General features: G+C 42.8%; 2 protein-coding genes across 4 annotated transcripts in view; both read right to left on the bottom strand.

Moving 5' to 3' along the window:
* The window catches only part of LOC134062331 (chemokine-like protein TAFA-2), a 42,503-nt gene extending 27,233 nt beyond the window's left edge, over positions 1–15,270 (bottom strand). The window contains exon 1 of the mRNA XM_062518307.1: positions 14,679–15,270. The gene's annotated coding sequence lies outside the window, so the exon portion shown is untranslated. The remainder of the gene's footprint in view (positions 1–14,678) is intronic.
* Positions 15,271–15,757: 487 nt separating this feature from the next.
* etv6 (ETS variant transcription factor 6) overlaps positions 15,758–16,895 on the bottom strand; it is a 28,997-nt gene continuing 27,859 nt past the window's right edge. For all 3 annotated transcript variants that reach the window (XM_062517850.1, XM_062517851.1, XM_062517852.1), the window contains exons 8-9: positions 16,713–16,839; positions 15,758–16,392 (exon numbers count right to left, since the gene is read on the bottom strand). In XM_062517850.1, coding sequence (XP_062373834.1) covers positions 16,354–16,392; positions 16,713–16,839 — 166 coding nt within the window. In that variant the 3' untranslated portion in view covers positions 15,758–16,353. The remainder of the gene's footprint in view (positions 16,393–16,712; positions 16,840–16,895) is intronic.

Genomic DNA, 16,895 nt, shown 5'->3' with positions numbered 1-16,895 from the left:
GTGCCGTAGTGGAGGGCACTTCAAGATTTGTTTTCCTCCATCAGAAAGGCACCTGTAGGTAACCTCAAGTTTATCCCATTGTAAGGGCACCAAACACATATTTTCTACTGCAGGGGCATCCATTAGGCCACTTCCCTAAATTGACACGTTGGATAGTTGAATGGTCCCTCTCCTCTTTAGCCCAGGGGAGTCCATCATTTCCAAGAAAAATGGCAAATTGTGATTGGTCTAACCACAGGACCTTTTCTCCAATTTACCTCAGTCCATTTTAAATGAGGTCAGACTCAGATAAGATGGACAAATTTCTGTATTGTGTCTTTGGATGGTACTGTAGAGTTTGTTTTAGCAATTGTGAATGGAGAGTTGTGCTCATAGACAATGGTTATCATAAGTTTTCCTGAGCCTATACAATGTTTTACTCTGCAGAAAATCTGACACCATGGCCATCCAATATGTCAAAGATTTATCTGAATTATCAGAATATTTCAATGATTTTGATGATTTAATGTAGATGATGAAATCCTCAAATCCTTTGCAATTTACTGTTAAGAAACATTATTCTTATATTGTCTTATCATTTGCCCACACAGAGTTTACACAGAGTGATGAATACCTCCACATCTTTACTTTAGAGAGACGGGGCGGTTGCACACCAGTGCTCTGCTCGTTCAGCTATTGAGATAGACATCAAGCTAGTGGCACCCAAGGTACAGTACACACTCTCTTGATCACCATGGGGACGGAGGCCAGGTTCCATCTCACCACCTTACTAAGTCCCCCACCCCCACAAACTGCAGATGCAAGAGAAGCCCAAGGCGTCAACCTCACTGAACTTCAGGGGAATGTTGGAACTGTTCTCGTCATCAAATGTTCTTCCATCAAATTTTGATACACTCAAAGCCTTCTGAGTGTAACAGGGGAGCTACACCAAGCGCGTAACTGAAGCGTTTCATTCGCGAGGTGTAAAATCCATTTTAGAGGACTGGTCTATTTTTTTTTTAATGTACGCACCACTGCTGCGTCTGGTGTAGCTACTTCCATTGATTATCGTGATTATTAACTGCTGCAACACACGCTTCGCGAATGGAGCGCTTCAGTTACGTGCCTGGTATAGCTCCCCTGTAATACAGTACATGCAAAGGCCAATCCATTTGACATAAACGGAGTGATTCTTTTAATAAAGATTGAAGAATTTTGAGAACATACAACTGCACGTTGGTGTGTCATTGCTGACTAGGCCTGCCTCTCCATCTTTACCTCTCCATAATACCACCACAATAGCTCAAACTCATACCAGAATACAACAGTGTATTCTTTTCATAGTACAGACACCACTGTGCTGGCAGGTAATGTGCTTTGCAGAAAACATGAAATATTAAAAATAGTAAAATTGGATATGTTTCCATAAGTAATCATGCCCCATGCATGTTATGTTTTATGCATGTGTAAAGTGCCTTTGAACCAAATGTAAGCCTTACAAAAAGCCCAAGTTTGAGGAACAATACCAATAACTTTATACAGTGGACATAATATAGCTCAGGAGTCTGGAGGAACTGGAAGCATATTTCCATGATTGAATTGGGAAGGATATAAAAAATATCTTTAATTTCATCCTTCCCCACACAGGGAAGTTAAGTGTGCTCGCTGTAACTCAACCACACATCCTTTCAGGAACAGCAGTGCAACACAATGCCACGGAGAAGAAAAGTGTTGATCCTGGTTACTTGAGTTCTTTTGCCGACAGAAATGGGAGGTGTGACGGGAGGTGTCGAAGCGGCCTTCTATTTATAGTTTTGTTTTATTTATTTATTTTTTCGGCGGCGAGCGCACATCCAGGGGTGAGGAGGACGCTCGGAAGATGACGGGGAGATTATGTAATGCTTTTAATTAGCTATAGTGACTGATATACCTGTTAGGCAATTATCCCCCAGCACAGCTCATCAGCAGTGACTCCCAGAGAGCAAGACGCACCCCTGGTGTCATAAATCTCCCTAAATTACTTTCGGCGCATCGCAAAAAAAAAAAAAAAAAAAAAAAAAAGGCAAAGGAATAGCTTCTGCTGTCACCAATTCACTTTAAAGCTCTGCCAGTGTGCAGTCTTTCCAGTAAATGAGCAGCTCCCAGATCAGTGTCTACTGATACATGGCTTGCCATTTGTTTCTCCAAATGGTGTTTCGTGAGTAAGGTTAGAGTTGTATACAGTTCAGCCTGCAATTATTCATGCAGTCATATTAACAGAACTATTGATTTGATAAGGAAAAGAGGTGTTTTGAAATGTTTAACTCTATATTTCTGAATATGGCTACAAGATATTACTGTATGTATTACACTATATAAACATAAGGGCATCCCATATTAACATAAGGGAATCAATTTTCTTTTCTTTATTTAGCTTCAGCCTCAACACCTCAAGCGCAGTCAAGCCCTGTCAGTCATCTTTCATCCCATCAAATGCCAGTCTCATGTCATATTACATACATGTGATGTGACTGCACACTATCCTTAATACCCTCAGGTGCACAACTGCTTAAAGTGTGAAGTAAGGCTGGGTGTCGCTAGCCTGGATACAAGACTCTCTGACTTTGCAGAGAGTCTGGCCTAGATCCATTGGCAAACGTTTATTTCCTGGTTGGTGGATGCTTATCTGAAGTTTGAAATCATTGGTTCCTTTAAAGTTTAGAACAATCACTCAACGTTTGGTAATGACGTATGATAACCAGGGGGGGACAAAACGATAACGATAGGCTTTCAACTTATGCAATCGCTTTCAGGAACACCCTCTGTTCACTGGTTGGTTCAGCTTCCAGGAAGACGAAGTGAACGAGGGCGGATCAAGCTATTCCAGATGGAGTACTGTAGGGAAAAGAAGAGCGGAAGTACGTAGACAGGTGGAGCCAGGCTAGGGTGTCGCCACTGATTTCATGAATTGTTTCGATTCCGATTCATATGGCTTCGGTTCGATTAGTGAAATGACATTTTTTTTCTGAGAAAATATTCAGTATTACGCTGGAAATTGATTGGCTATGAAAAAGTCATGGCATAAAATTCAAGATTTTTATACTATTGATCTTGAATGACTTAAATGATATCAATACAAAATCAGAAAATCTTATTCTTATGCACAAACAGTGACTAATTGTTTACATTGCTTTTCCAGTGTCCAGAGGTAATGGTAAATATGCAGTCATAATCCATATGTTGCTCTTCGACACACACATACTACTCACTAACAAAATATTCATAGATGGCCTGTCTCATCTGTGTGTGTGTGTGTGTGTGTGTCTGTGTGTGTATAATCTTCAACTGCACTGTTTTGATGAAGCACAAGAACAGATGTCTGAGTTCTCCATCCGTAATAAGCACAACCTTGAGAAGGTGCATTTCAAAGATTTCCTTTTAACCAGCGTGCGGAGACCTCGGGTAACAATACCGTAGATAGCGCAGAGAGAGCCAAGGTGAGCCGAGAATCCAAGAATACAGACGAATAGATTTCCTTGCCCACGAAAACCGTGCATTGTGAGACACCGCCTGACTCGGGACCACAACAGAAAGCAATGAATAACACCTGGGCCTCTTAGTAAACATGGTGATGCACTTGGTCCAAGAGAGATGCCAGAAAACAGATTCTGTTCTCCTCACTATTTTTTTTTTCTTACAGAGTACAAACGGTCCTAGCCTTGCTTCTTTGCAATCAGGGGCCAACCCTATTTTCTTACGAAGCTATAGTACATTCACATGGCAATGTTTGAAATGGGCATTGTGATGAACTTGTGAGGAAGTGTGGATTTGATAGACTTAACTTTATTTCCATATATGCGTGTGTGATTAATCTCTAAACTACCTACACACCAGAGACAAAAGGCAAGGTGTGTCCTTGCCCTTCACTGGTTATCACACCTACTTCCTCACTGAACAAAATAAGGGAGGGAACAGCTCTCTAAAGCAAAGTTTTTTCAAGGCCATTTCTGTCATTGCAGTGTATTATTGAACTCCTTTGACATCTTTGTATCTGGAGTTTTTAAGCACAGCCAGTCATAATTTGTGCTAATGAAAGTCATAAAACAAGAGGGGCAAGAGGGGCATGACCGTTTCATATCGATGTCAATAAGCATGAGTGTCCTGTGTGCATGGGTGCATGGCCTCTGTCCCAGGGGTGTGAGCAAGGGAGTGGATAATGTTGAACGTTAAATGTAATTGGGTTGGCCTTGTGCGCATGTGACACGGAATGCATTAGAGTGTTTCGCCTGAACCAACAAGGCACTATTTTAATATACAGAGTGAAGACAAGTAAGGGGGGAGTGGGAAGGAGAGTGAAAGAGAGAGTGAGGGACTAAGGGAGAGTTAAGGGGAGAGAGAGAAAGGGGACTTAACAAAAAAAAAAATCAATTTAATTATACAAGCTCAGTGGCAATTCAGGAGAGGTGTGTGCATACAAGCATTAAAAATGAAATTGCATTTTCCTCCCAATTCTTCCCCCCCGCCCCCCCCAGCTTTCTTTTCTCCCATTATTTAAACAGTTCAACGGCGATGGCCAAAGAAACAGCCAAAGTTATTCTACCCGTGTCCAGCTGGGGCCTTTAATCCACGCTAAGTGACAGGCTAATTTGTGGAGTTCGATTGCTTTCCGAGCTCGTTTGCGCCAAACGCCCCCCCCCCTCTCTCTCTCTCCCCCCACTCCTAGACATGAAGGGTCACTGAAAGTCTTTGAGTGTTCCTTTCGAGCCACAGTGGACACCACTGCCCGGAGACCGTCGCCCCGGTCTGGGCTAAGGTTGTCTTCGGCGATGCCAACGATTGCCGAGACGGCTGAGGAGATGGGAGATGTGGAGGTTTTAACACCTCTCGTTCTGCCATCACATGGTGTCATCTCAGCTGTAGCATGTAGCTGGCAGGCCAGTGTGAGAAAGTGTGCCCTCACAGATGTAGTGGCCATGCCAGTGTGAGAAAGTGTGCCCTCACAGATGTAGTGGCCATGCCAGTGTGAGAAAGTGTGCCCTCACAGATGTAGTGGCCATGCCAGTGTGAGAAAGTGTGCCCTCACAGATGTAGTGGACAGGCCAGTGTGAGAAAGTATGCCCCATAGATGGGTCCAGAATTAGCCTACTGCAGACAGGACGTGACACAGGGGGCCACACACACGCCATTACGGCCGTGTGCCTCTCGTGGAGAATTCTGGATTCAAAATCGGAATCGAAAACAGGAAGAGTGTTGTGGAATGTTGTGTCCAGTGATATGATTTTGGACTATCACTGATCAGACAGCTGGTTTAGTACACTGCTTTGGGGCTCAACCACTGAGCAAACTGGTGGGGGGGAATCCAATTGGATCAAAATATAAAAACATTTAACTTCTAGTACAGACATGAAGCTTTCTTCTCTAATGCTAGTAGTCGTCCTAGACCATCACGTTTGACTGGGTTTTAAACCAAACATCTCTGCCCTCTCTCTCTCTCTCTCTCTCTCACTCTCTCTCTCTCAAACACACTCTTTATTCCATTCTCTCTCTCTCTCTCTCCCTTCCTCTCTCATCATAACAGCAGGTCTCTCTCTTTCAGTCAAATGTCACACTCACACACTCCCACCTCCTCCCCTCTGTGATCCTATCCACTGCCTCGTGACTGATTCGAGCATGAGAGGCACTTAAAGATCAGACAGAGAGGGAAAAAAAGATGATTAGTTCAAAATTAAATTACAACTTCTGCACCTTTTTAAGAGGGAGAGGGAGAGGGGAGGGGGGGCAGTGAGATGGTAGAGTGGATGTGGAAATGCACGCTTGTGGAAGGAGCTAATGCGTAGCGCCTCTGATCTGAAATGAGGGGTCTGCCTAATGATGCAGCCGCAGAGGCAGCGATGGCTGAGTGAGATTGCCAGCGGATTTCTGTATATATATATATTTGCATGACATATAACGCGCAGACACACACACAAACACACACACAAGCCGGGCTGACACAATTACTTTACTCCACACATATGCATTTGCTTGTATGTTCACACACACACACACACACACACACACACACACACACACACACACACACACACACACACACACACACACACACACACACACACACCATTGCTGACCTCTCTTTTCTGTTTGTTTCTGTAACATTTACTGGCACACACACACACACACACACACACACACGCATAGAGAGAGAGAGAGCGAGAGAGAGAGAGACAGACAGACAGAGAGAAAGAGAGAGAGGGAGGGAGAAAGAGAGAGCGCACAGCGCACAGTTCTAGCACACCCCAGCAGAAGCAAAGAAAAAAAAATAATGTATTAAAATATATGTAAATATATGAGAGCCTAGTTAAATGTGAGAGAGTTAAGTGGTGTGAGGTCTGCTTAAAGCAGGGGAGCTATCCTGAATATGCATATTGGTTGAATATGAGTGTGAGATGAATTTCTCACATCTGGCACATATGAACTAACATGCTGGTGTAAATGGTATGTGCCTAACATACAGCATTTACACTTTACCTTCAAAATACCATGGAGTGAGAAAGAGAGAGAAAGAGAGAGAGAGAGAGAGAGAGAGAGAGAGAGAGAGAGAGAGAAAGAGAGAGAGAGGGATGTGGGGAGGGCTGAGGAGAATTGCCAGAGATATGAAAAATGTCTTGACCTACATTCATATTTTATGTTCTGCATTTTTAATAAAGAAATATATATTTTTAAGAATGTGCGGTGTTTGTGTTTTCTAATTCAGTACCATACACACACACACACACAAAGAAGAAAATGCTCACGACTTAAAGTCTCTGTGCCACCAACACAAAATCTAGCATGGTCCTTCAGCTATGACCCAGTCGATAATGTTGGAGACAGATATTGATGCGTAAAGAGGAGAGAAGAAAGGTAACTCTCCCACACTGATCTAGGATCATTAAAAAGTGAGGAACTGAGGGAGGGGGGGTGGCTGGAAGCAGGGACTCACTTCAGCCTACCCCACCACCTTGACTGGACAAGACAGCTGCTGGTGGGTAATTGGCTGATGTGCTGTGCGTGTGTGTGTGTGTGTGTGTGTGTGTGTGTGTGTGTGTGTGTGACCACCAGGACTGCCTTTGTCACCTCATTACTGTCACTCAAAATGCAACCAATTCTCCCTTGTATAAAAGGCCAATTCACCAAGTACTTTGATGACACACCATAACGGTAAGTATTGAAATAAAAAGCAGCAGCATTTCATTGGCATGCCCCTTACATTGACTGATTTTAAAGGAAATGATGCGGCAACACGGTACTGTATGACATACTGAACTTCACGTCATGAAAAGTACAATACAGAAGTTTTTAAGTCACATGGTTAATGTTTTTTGGAAACACTTATCCAGACTTATAAGAGGTGGAATAATTAGGAATCTTCTCAGAATAACGAGCGTACACAAGGCTAATGCTATGACGTATTTCATGATGAATGAATAGCTATGCCATGTAAAAAATGTTGGTGGCACCGGCGACCCGGGTTCGATTTCCTTTCCCGGACCCCATCCCTGCTCTCTCTCCAGTTCACTTCCTGTCTCTCTCCACTAAAGGCATAAAAAGCCCCAAAATACTTTTTCAAATAATAAATAAATAAATAATAATAAAAAATGTTGGTGACTTAATTCATCAGCAGAGTTGCGATTACAACACCCACTCGAGAGGTGTTGGCTGGCTTGCATCATCCTTCAGGTATACGACCGCACACAATTAAAAATCTGGACAGGAGACAGAGCACCCAATACGTAAAGATTCGGATCAAAGTCCTAGCAGTCACAAGCCGTCACAATCCCATCAATGTGTTTGTCAACAAATGTGATCTCAGATCAAAACAAACAAGTGCCACACGTGTGTCTGGTTAATAGTCAAGCAGCTGTTGTGTCAACACTTCATCACACGTACAATAATATCATGTACAGCCACGGGTTCACAAGAATTCAAATGTGAAATATTAAACATGTTTGCATTACTAATAACAGTATACATCAATATTAATATTAACATGAATAATAAACACCAGAAATAACAAGAGTTTGACAACAGGTCTGCGACTGCTGGGATAATCACCACCGGGGCTTCAAATATCTTTAACCAAGACGCCACAGTGTTTATATAATCTGCTTTATCTTTGACAACTATAGGCTGTATTATGCATATTATGTTCAGAAGAACAGCTGCCTAACTGGTTATAATACAGACTTGATCTGAACTAGGCGGTCATCAGACCAGAACGGTCAACATAAACAGAACAATGGTGCCTCCTGTTTGCTTCCCAGTAGCCTTTGCTCCTCTACTCTCTGCTGTCCCTTCACCTGGCTGGCTCTATGCCCAACTAAACCTCTACTCTTCTCTCCTCACCACTTACTGCATGTCCAATCTCCTGATTGATCTTCTCCTCTCCTTTCCTCTCTTCTTCTCCTCTCTTCTTCTCCCCTCACCACACATGTCCCATCTGCTCTCTTCTCCTCCTCCTCCCTCCACTCATGTTCCATCTCTTCTCCTCTCCTCCCTTCTTCTCCTCTCTTCTTCTCCTCTCCTCTCTTCTTCTCTCCTCACCACTCATGTTCCATCTCCTCTCTTCTCTTCTCCTCTACTCTAATCTCTTCTCTTCTTCTCGTTTCTCCTACCCACTCATGTTCCATCTCCTCTCATTTCCTCTCTTCTTCTCTCCTCACCATTCATGTTCCATCTTCCCTGTTCTCCTCTTCCCTCGTAACCACTCATGTTCTCTGCTCCTCGTAACCTTGTAACCTCGTAACCACTCTGCTCCTCATAACCACTCATGTTCTCATGTCTCCTCTACTCTACTCTAATCTCTTCTTCTCGTTTCTCCTACCCACTCATGTTCCATCTCTTCTCCTCTCCTCTCTTCTTCTCTCCTCACCATTCATGTTCCATCTTCTCTGTTCTCCTCTTCCCTCCTAACAACTCATGTTCCATCTTCTCTCTACTCCTCTACTCTAATCTCTTCTCTTCTTCTCATTTCTCCTACCCACTCATGTCCCATCTCCTCTCCTCTCTTCTTCTCTTCTCTAAAATCTTCTCTTCCATCTTCTCTCCTAACCAGTCATGTTCCATCTCCTCTCCTCTCTTTTCCTGTCTTCTCTTTTCTTCTCCCCATCGCTGCTCCACTCTGCCCCAAGAGATCACCAGGGTTGGTACAGTAGGAACCATCAGTTATGGAACGGGGCCTTTGAATTCCTTCCTAGAACCCATCATGTCTATGCTCGTCTCCCTTTCTCATTTCACCTCTTCCTACACCTCAAGAATCTTGAACTATTCTAAGGCTCTGTATGGTGATTATACACACTGTCAGTTACTGCATAGTGTCATACATGCTGTGATAGGCCTACAGTATATTAAATATGCATGTGGTAATGAATTGATAATATAAGTAAGGCATACGCCTTTGATCCAAGTAAGGGTATTAGCTATGAATTACACCAGTGGATTCAGTGTCATTAGCACATGATCACATGATCAGCTGGGCATCATAGGGCAAATATGATCAAATTATTATACAATTATTCATTAAGCTCATGCTTTTATCCAAAGCAACTTAAACTGATGGATAACAAAGGAGACCTTAGAGCAATAAAGTAGGCTACTATTCATATCATACGAAGCCAATGAGCAGCAACAGAGACAGTACAAAAGTATCCTCTCACATAGAGTAGCACTTTGCCTCCCACAGAGAAGTGATTCCATTCCTGTTCACGAACCAACTTTTGAACTGTTTCAACTTTTGAACATTTCAAACTGTTCAACTTTGGCTTGGAGCTGGAGAAATGGTTCTTTTTACCTATGAGTGGGCAACTCCTTCTACCGTTAAGAGGGGAGAATGCATGACAAAATGCATGACATTTCCCTCTTAATGAACCTTTTCCACGAGTAAACAAAACTAGTCAACTAGCACTCCACTGTACACTGACATTTTACATAGCTAGGTTTTGCCATTTTTACAGGACAACTGTCTTATCATCCTCCTATTAATGCATCTCATTAACTTTTGTGTATGGATGCAACACCTTCTGTTGATGATGCATCCTTCGTTCAGGCTTGTTCACTACATAACACCAATAAGGTTCAAAACATTCCAAACTGAACCAGTTCAAGAACGAGATGAGTGCAACGATCCTCTGTTTTGTGTTTGAAATCCGACAAAGATACACACTATAGCCTAACTCTCTCTGTCATACATTAAGACATGACCACCCAATCAGGGCACAGCTTTCCTCTGAGAATGGAGGGATGAAGGCAATCACAGCATGATAAATTGACTTGGATTGAATGCACGCGATGATTGAATGCTGCAATAATTAGCTGAACTGTGATAGCTTATACCATTGACAAAATGTATTATCTGTGACCGTATAGCTTTACAAGTGAAACAAATACTAAAATGATCAAATGAAAAGAAAGAACAGAAAGAGATGATCGAAACAGAAAGAAACAGATGAGTCATGATGAATGAAAAAGGCAGCTTTCATGAAGTGTCCCACTGTACACAGAGCCGTTAAGATGATGTACTACTGCACTTGACCATAACCTAGTCAGGAGCATGACCATCACAACAAACACACGACACATCGCCTTCTGAAGAGAGTTCTCTGTTTGTCCAATTATAAGGTCAGTCAGGGAAAAAAAACGAAATATTGAACAGAATATCCCATAACAACATGTTTCAGTGAAATGTATAGGAGCATACCACATCATGGCTGAATCCCTGGAAGAGATTGCACTCTGTGTTACGTACCGGTAAGCACACGTGCAGAACTTTGCCCTTTGTCTGTCCAATTATAGGATCAGACAGGAAAAGAACAAAAGATCTAACAGAGCATCCCAAAAAAAAGAAAGATCCCTGAGAAAGATTGAAATCTGTGCTAAACACACGTGCAGCACTTTGCAAAACCAAAGTTATAAATGGACTTGATAATGGGTTCAGCACAGTGACAGCTGTGATGTGAACTCGAGTGTTCTTGATGTCAGCGACACCATGTCTTGACAGAGTATGTCTAGAATTATGGTTAACAGAAACAGCATATGTCAAAGAAGGATAATGGAGACTTTCCTTTAAGAACTGCGAGTGGAATATCCAAGATATGTAAAGGTGTTCTTTAAATTTTGTAGGGATTCCAAACTGTATAAAAAACACAACATAGAAGGTGGCTTACAGTAGGTATGAAGGGTTTTTTTGATTACCGTAATTTCCCGACTATTAGCCGCGGCTTATACATTGACTTTGCAAAATTTCTTCAGCTATGAAGTTAATACAGGGGGGCAGTTAATATGGTGTTAATATGGTTTAGTTTCTTTTAACTTGCAAAAATCACTGTCCTGTGGCTTATACACAATGTGGCTTATATGCGGGAAATTACTGTATCTGTTCATTTGGCTATACTGTATATCATCAAATGAATGTGAAGACCATGAAAGACTCGCTGCAGAGGCAAAGCCAGATGGAGGGCACAGGTCACCCCAAGAATCCAGTCGACAACCCCAAGTGCCACCCCACCAGAGATGTGATAGTTGGCCTTGTTACCCCAAGAATCCAGTCGGCCACCCCACCAGAGATGTGATAGTTGGCCTTGTCACCTCAAGAATCCAGTCGACAACCCCAAGTGCCACCCCACCAGAGATGTGATAGTTGGTCTCGTCAGCCCAAGAACCCAGTCTGCCACCCCAAGTGCCACCCGACCAGAGATGTGATAGTTGGCCTTGTCGCCTCAAGAATCCAGTGCTCCAAGTGCCACCCACCCCACCAGAAATGTGATAGTTGGTCTTGTCAGCATCAAACGTCTTGAAGAGGAATTGTTTTCTTAGCCAAAGTGTTTTGCATTGATTGATGTACAGTACGTCACTTTACATCTGTGTTCTGGCAAAATTTCTAATGCACACTAGAAAATCAGTGGCAGAGCAATTCAGGCCCATTCAGATTGACAGATGGCCACCTACTCAGATTCAAGAATATGGCCTGAATACATTATAATATTAAATTAGCGAAACTCAAATTTATTTGACTGGCAGTACATCAACATTAGACCATATATCGCTTCGAATGGCCATAGCTTCGAGTTGGCAGCTTAGCTGTTACTGTACAGTAAGTGCAAATGCATGGCTGAACGACTGTCATTGACTTGTTTTCATGGAGGACGTAACCTCACCAATTCAAGATATTAGGCAGGCAAATGTATGATTTCGTCACATGTATTTTCTAATTCTCAATGCAAGCCTATGGGTAAATACGTATGGCAATGACATGCATGTCACTGGGCTCAAGAACCAATTTCTACCACTGTAATGAGGTTGTTCTAGCCATGCACATCTAGTCCATACAGTATATCGTGGTAAACGTCATTTGCTACTGTGTGTGTGAGAGAGAGTGTGAGTGTGTGAAAGAGAGGGAGATAGAAAGAGGAGAGACTAGCAGTTGCTCGTTTCTAGTTGCTTATTTTCAACTCTTTTTTTTTTACATAAAATAGTTTGGTTATTAATAATGCAAAATTTGCACTGTTTTACTATTCTATGCTTAGGTGCCACCCCTCTCTGAATCTGTACCCTAGCCCAGATACCCCATCATTTTTATTTTTTTTTTACAAGAGTCGCTACTGATTGCCTCAATAAATGGAAAACCTACAGCATATGTTCCTATATTTTACTTTAATCCAGCTCCAAATGCCTCTAAATGAGGTGATATAAAACTAGAAAAAGAGTTGAAGTTGTTGAGCTGAGGTTTGTCTTTCTAAGCAAACTCCAGCATCTGTTTGGGTGTGACGCCGCCGTGTGTGCATGCACACATGCGTGTGTGAGGGAGTGGTGGCTGGAGTGTGTGTGTGTGTGTGTGTGTGTGTGTGTCCGTGGATAACCACATTTTGAGAAAGCACCAGCAGACCACACGCAGAGGCCCCGGCCGACACCCTCCACGAGCAGGCCGGGGAGAGGAGATAAACACAAGGACGGAGGCAAAGACTCGCTGGCGGCGCGAAACCATGAAACGGGATCACAGCAACTGGGTGACAAGCGGAGGAACGGGTAGAGAGAGAGAGAGAGAGAGAGAGAGAGAATCTGTGTGTGTGTGTCTGTGTGTGCTAAACTGTGAAGGAGAGAGAGAGAGAGAGAGAGACAGAGTGAGGATGGAAAGAGAGAGAAGGGGATGTAATTGTGTGTGTGTGTGTGTGTGTGTGTGTGTGTGTGTGTGTGTGTGTGTGGGTGTGTGTGTGTGTGTGTGTGTTTGTGTGTGTGTGTGTGTGTGTGTGCACGCGAGAGAGAGAGAGAGAGTATGTGAGAGAGAGGAAGAGAGTGTGTGTGCTAGAGAAAGAGAGAGAGTGAGAGAGAGAGGGACAGAGAAAGAAGAGAGAGACTAGCAGGCACATATAGAAAGAGAGAGAGAGAGGGAGGAAGTAAGAAGAGGCGAGGAATGAGTGGAGAGAGATGGAGGGCGAATGAGGATTGTGGAGAACAGGCCACTCAATCAAAGAGGGTTTCTGGGACAGAAGTGGCCGGAAGTCAATCATCCCATTAAACTACAACCATCTGGAAAGAAGACGAAGAATCACTGCAGAACTATAAATAGTCTACAAAATCACAATGTGAATACACACACACACACTTGAAGATATTTCTACATAAGTATAATAATTCCTGTAGAACGCATCTAGGTTTTAGGCTATGTCATTGACATGTGAGCAAAAGATTTGGCTAAGATCCATCTGGATAATGCTTTGGACTTCCAGAGGCTTAATTCACAACTTCAACACCTGAGCTGACTGCCATTTTGACATGTGTGGCAAATAACATGTGAAGAGAGAGAGTTGAGAGAATTGAGAGACAGAGACAGAGACAGAGAGAGAGAGATGACTTACACAAGAAAGAAACAGAGTAGAGTTGAGAAAAGATTAAGTGTAAAGCCATATGCTGATGATGGATATAGCTTACTAGCATAAGACAGCCAAATACTATGACTAAAACCCAAAACCTTAATCTGTCTAAACATGTTTTAGATTTGTATCAGAGAGTTGGACAAAGGAAAATGCAGTACCTTCTTCTGGCACCCTGTAAGAAAGAATTCTTAAAAATTCTTTATCTAAAACATGCTGTTCAAACTGGAACTGCGAGAGTTTAAAATCTAATTATTTGAAGTTATATTTGGAGTTGCAATTATCTTTAGAGTAAAAGTGCATAGCTTGGAGGCATGAAATAACACGTAGACCCATGGACTGTTTTTTCCTCACTCACACTGTATCTCGAAACACATTTTCTCATGATAGATCTGTTGCTTAAACAGTTTGCCATACCATCTCCTAATACCAGAAGAGTAGCCTCGAACATAGTGCTACACCAGTATAAAAAGAGAAAGAATCACGAAGACATTTACACTATAAATACCGAATTAATTAGTCTCATTCTGCAATTATGTAAATCAATTATCTCAAAATTACACCAATGAGCTAATCCGCTGTCCATGTCCAAGGCATGACAATCACTCGTCGTCATGACACACTGGCGGAACTAAATTCAAGTTACAGAATGATTATTTTAATTTGCCACGAGACAACATGGAAGAACGGTAAGGAGTTTTCTACGGAATCGTTTCCCCCTCTGCCTCCTTGTTTCTTTTGAGGAGGGTGTTTAAAATCTCACTTCGGATATGGGTCATGTTTGAACAATCTTCAAAATATAATATACGGGTATACCTGGTGTCCCGCTTCCTGGGATTACCTCAGTCCCGGCCAGGGTTTCAGAGCAACGCCCGATAATCCATTGGCACAATAACAAACCGACAATCTGAGTGTGACATCGACATCACCCGAACTTTGACAGATAAACTCCAGTTTCGATGAACGGCGGATTGCGTACTCCCAAGAGATGCGTCGGAAGAGTAGATGAAACTGTTCCCTTTGACAGACACTTCTGATAGGATTTCAACAGCTCAGTACCTTAAGATAAGTGCCTTGTCCTCTTGGCGGGTGGCTCTGACTTCCCGCCTCCTCTAAGGACTTCGAGTTTGGGAACGTTTCAAAGATGACACTCGTGGAGACGTAGAGGTGTCTTACTGAAAACGACAAAGTTCACTCATTTTCGCCTAACCACGCAGATGGATGCATTGTTTGAGACTGACCATTTTCTGAATGCGTGCACTACGAGTGGTGTAGCTTCAAGTGACAGGAGATCTGTGCGCGCACGATCCTACAGTAAACTGCACTCCGTCTCCGTTACGCACCATCTACCCACCATGGGTATACGCCCCATCATCATGCACATGCAAAACAGTTGGCGCGCGCGCGCACCCACACCCACATACACTTGTGAGGGAAGAAAGTTTGATGCACCTCATATCTGCCTTTTCCTGATAAGTGACTGTTCATCAGATTAACCGAGACACGTTTGGCACCCTGGTGATGTATACACATTCAATTATATCGTGATATCTTATCTGTCTGCTACAGAAATCTGTAATATGACATTTGATAGTCTTTCTTAACTAAGGGGGCAAAGTGGATGTACCGCACGCTGATGCGATTCCCATAGACGAACTAGACTGTAAAACGACACCGCCATCTGGTGGACAACACACTACCCAGGTTCTGCTGGTCAGTGAGGTCCATGGATATTTTGTATTTTGATTTACCTTCAGTGTTTTTTAGTCTAATAGACTTATTATTTCAGTGTGAGAGGTGTATTGTGAAAGGGATCTGCAAAAATATCTGTATAGATGTCAGTGTCCCCTACTCTGCCAACATCTGTGTGGATACTGAACTCAACTGCGACTCAGTCAGGAGTGACAATATTTATTTTCAGAAATTAATTTGTGGATTCAGAAAACATTTGTCACAACAGCATTAGTTTTGAAAACATCCCACCCCTCTTTTTTTAAAAACAAAAATCGTCATATCCTCATTCAATATACACAAGATAAAAATAAAAACTGAGGGGGAAAAAAAAACAAATCAGCAAAAAGGTGTGTGAATCCATTGATTGGAGTAAAAGGCCATCTGTACAAGCAAGGCAGAAGGAATAGAAGGTTGTTCCTCTTATCTCTCTCCACTTATATCATTTCAGAAGCAAGATTTTCCTTAAAAAAAAAACGCATTGCAGCTCGTCAGCCATGTCACGTCTCAGGTATCGGTTTAAGATTTTGCGGCTTGATCTAAGATCTTGTCCGTTTTTTTTACTTTTTTGTCCTTTTCTTTCCCTTTTCTCTCTCTCTCTCTCTCTCTCTCTCTTTCTCTCGGTCTCTCCAGTCGATGGGATGGGAGCGCGGGTCGGTTGGTGTGCTTGGCACCAGTGCAGGCCGAGCGACTGATTGTTCACACGTGTGTGAGGCATCTGTGGTATAACAGTCCATAGGTCTCCCTCGTCGCCCCTCTCTCAACACTCCTCCTTCACATAGATTTGCTTAAAGTCCTCCTACAGAAATGGGGATTAAAACAATAAATTAAGGAACATAACAAAAGATCACAGCAAAATAACAATGAATTATGGAAGTAGTTATTTCTAATATCCTTATTGTTTGCAGTCTATGTACAGTATGTATGGCCTCTACTTCATACCGCCAAGTTCAAAAGCAAACATGTGTAACAGGTCTACGTTCTCTACTGATGGAAGATCTCCTCTCTCTCTCCCTCGATCTTCCTCTCTCTTACACACACCCACCCACACACACACACTCTCCCCTTCTCCCTCAACCTCTTACACACACACACACACACACGCACACACGTCTGTACCTCTCGCGTGCAGGCGGAGTTGTTAGGGCTCTCTCCCTTCACATAGTTCTGCTCATCAGTGTCCGACTCCAAGTGCTCCAGACGCTCCGACGTTCCGTTCATGATCTCATCCGGGGTCTTCATGAACCTGTGTGTACACGATGTGTGAGTGTAACATGTTATGCAACAACTATTCACATTGAT

This window comes from Sardina pilchardus, chromosome 17, assembly GCF_963854185.1.
Source record: "Sardina pilchardus chromosome 17, fSarPil1.1, whole genome shotgun sequence".
Classification (NCBI taxonomy): domain Eukaryota; kingdom Metazoa; phylum Chordata; class Actinopteri; order Clupeiformes; family Clupeidae; genus Sardina; species Sardina pilchardus.
The sequence above is the reverse complement of the archived record's forward strand: the minus strand, read 5'-3'. Positions and strand labels throughout refer to the sequence as shown.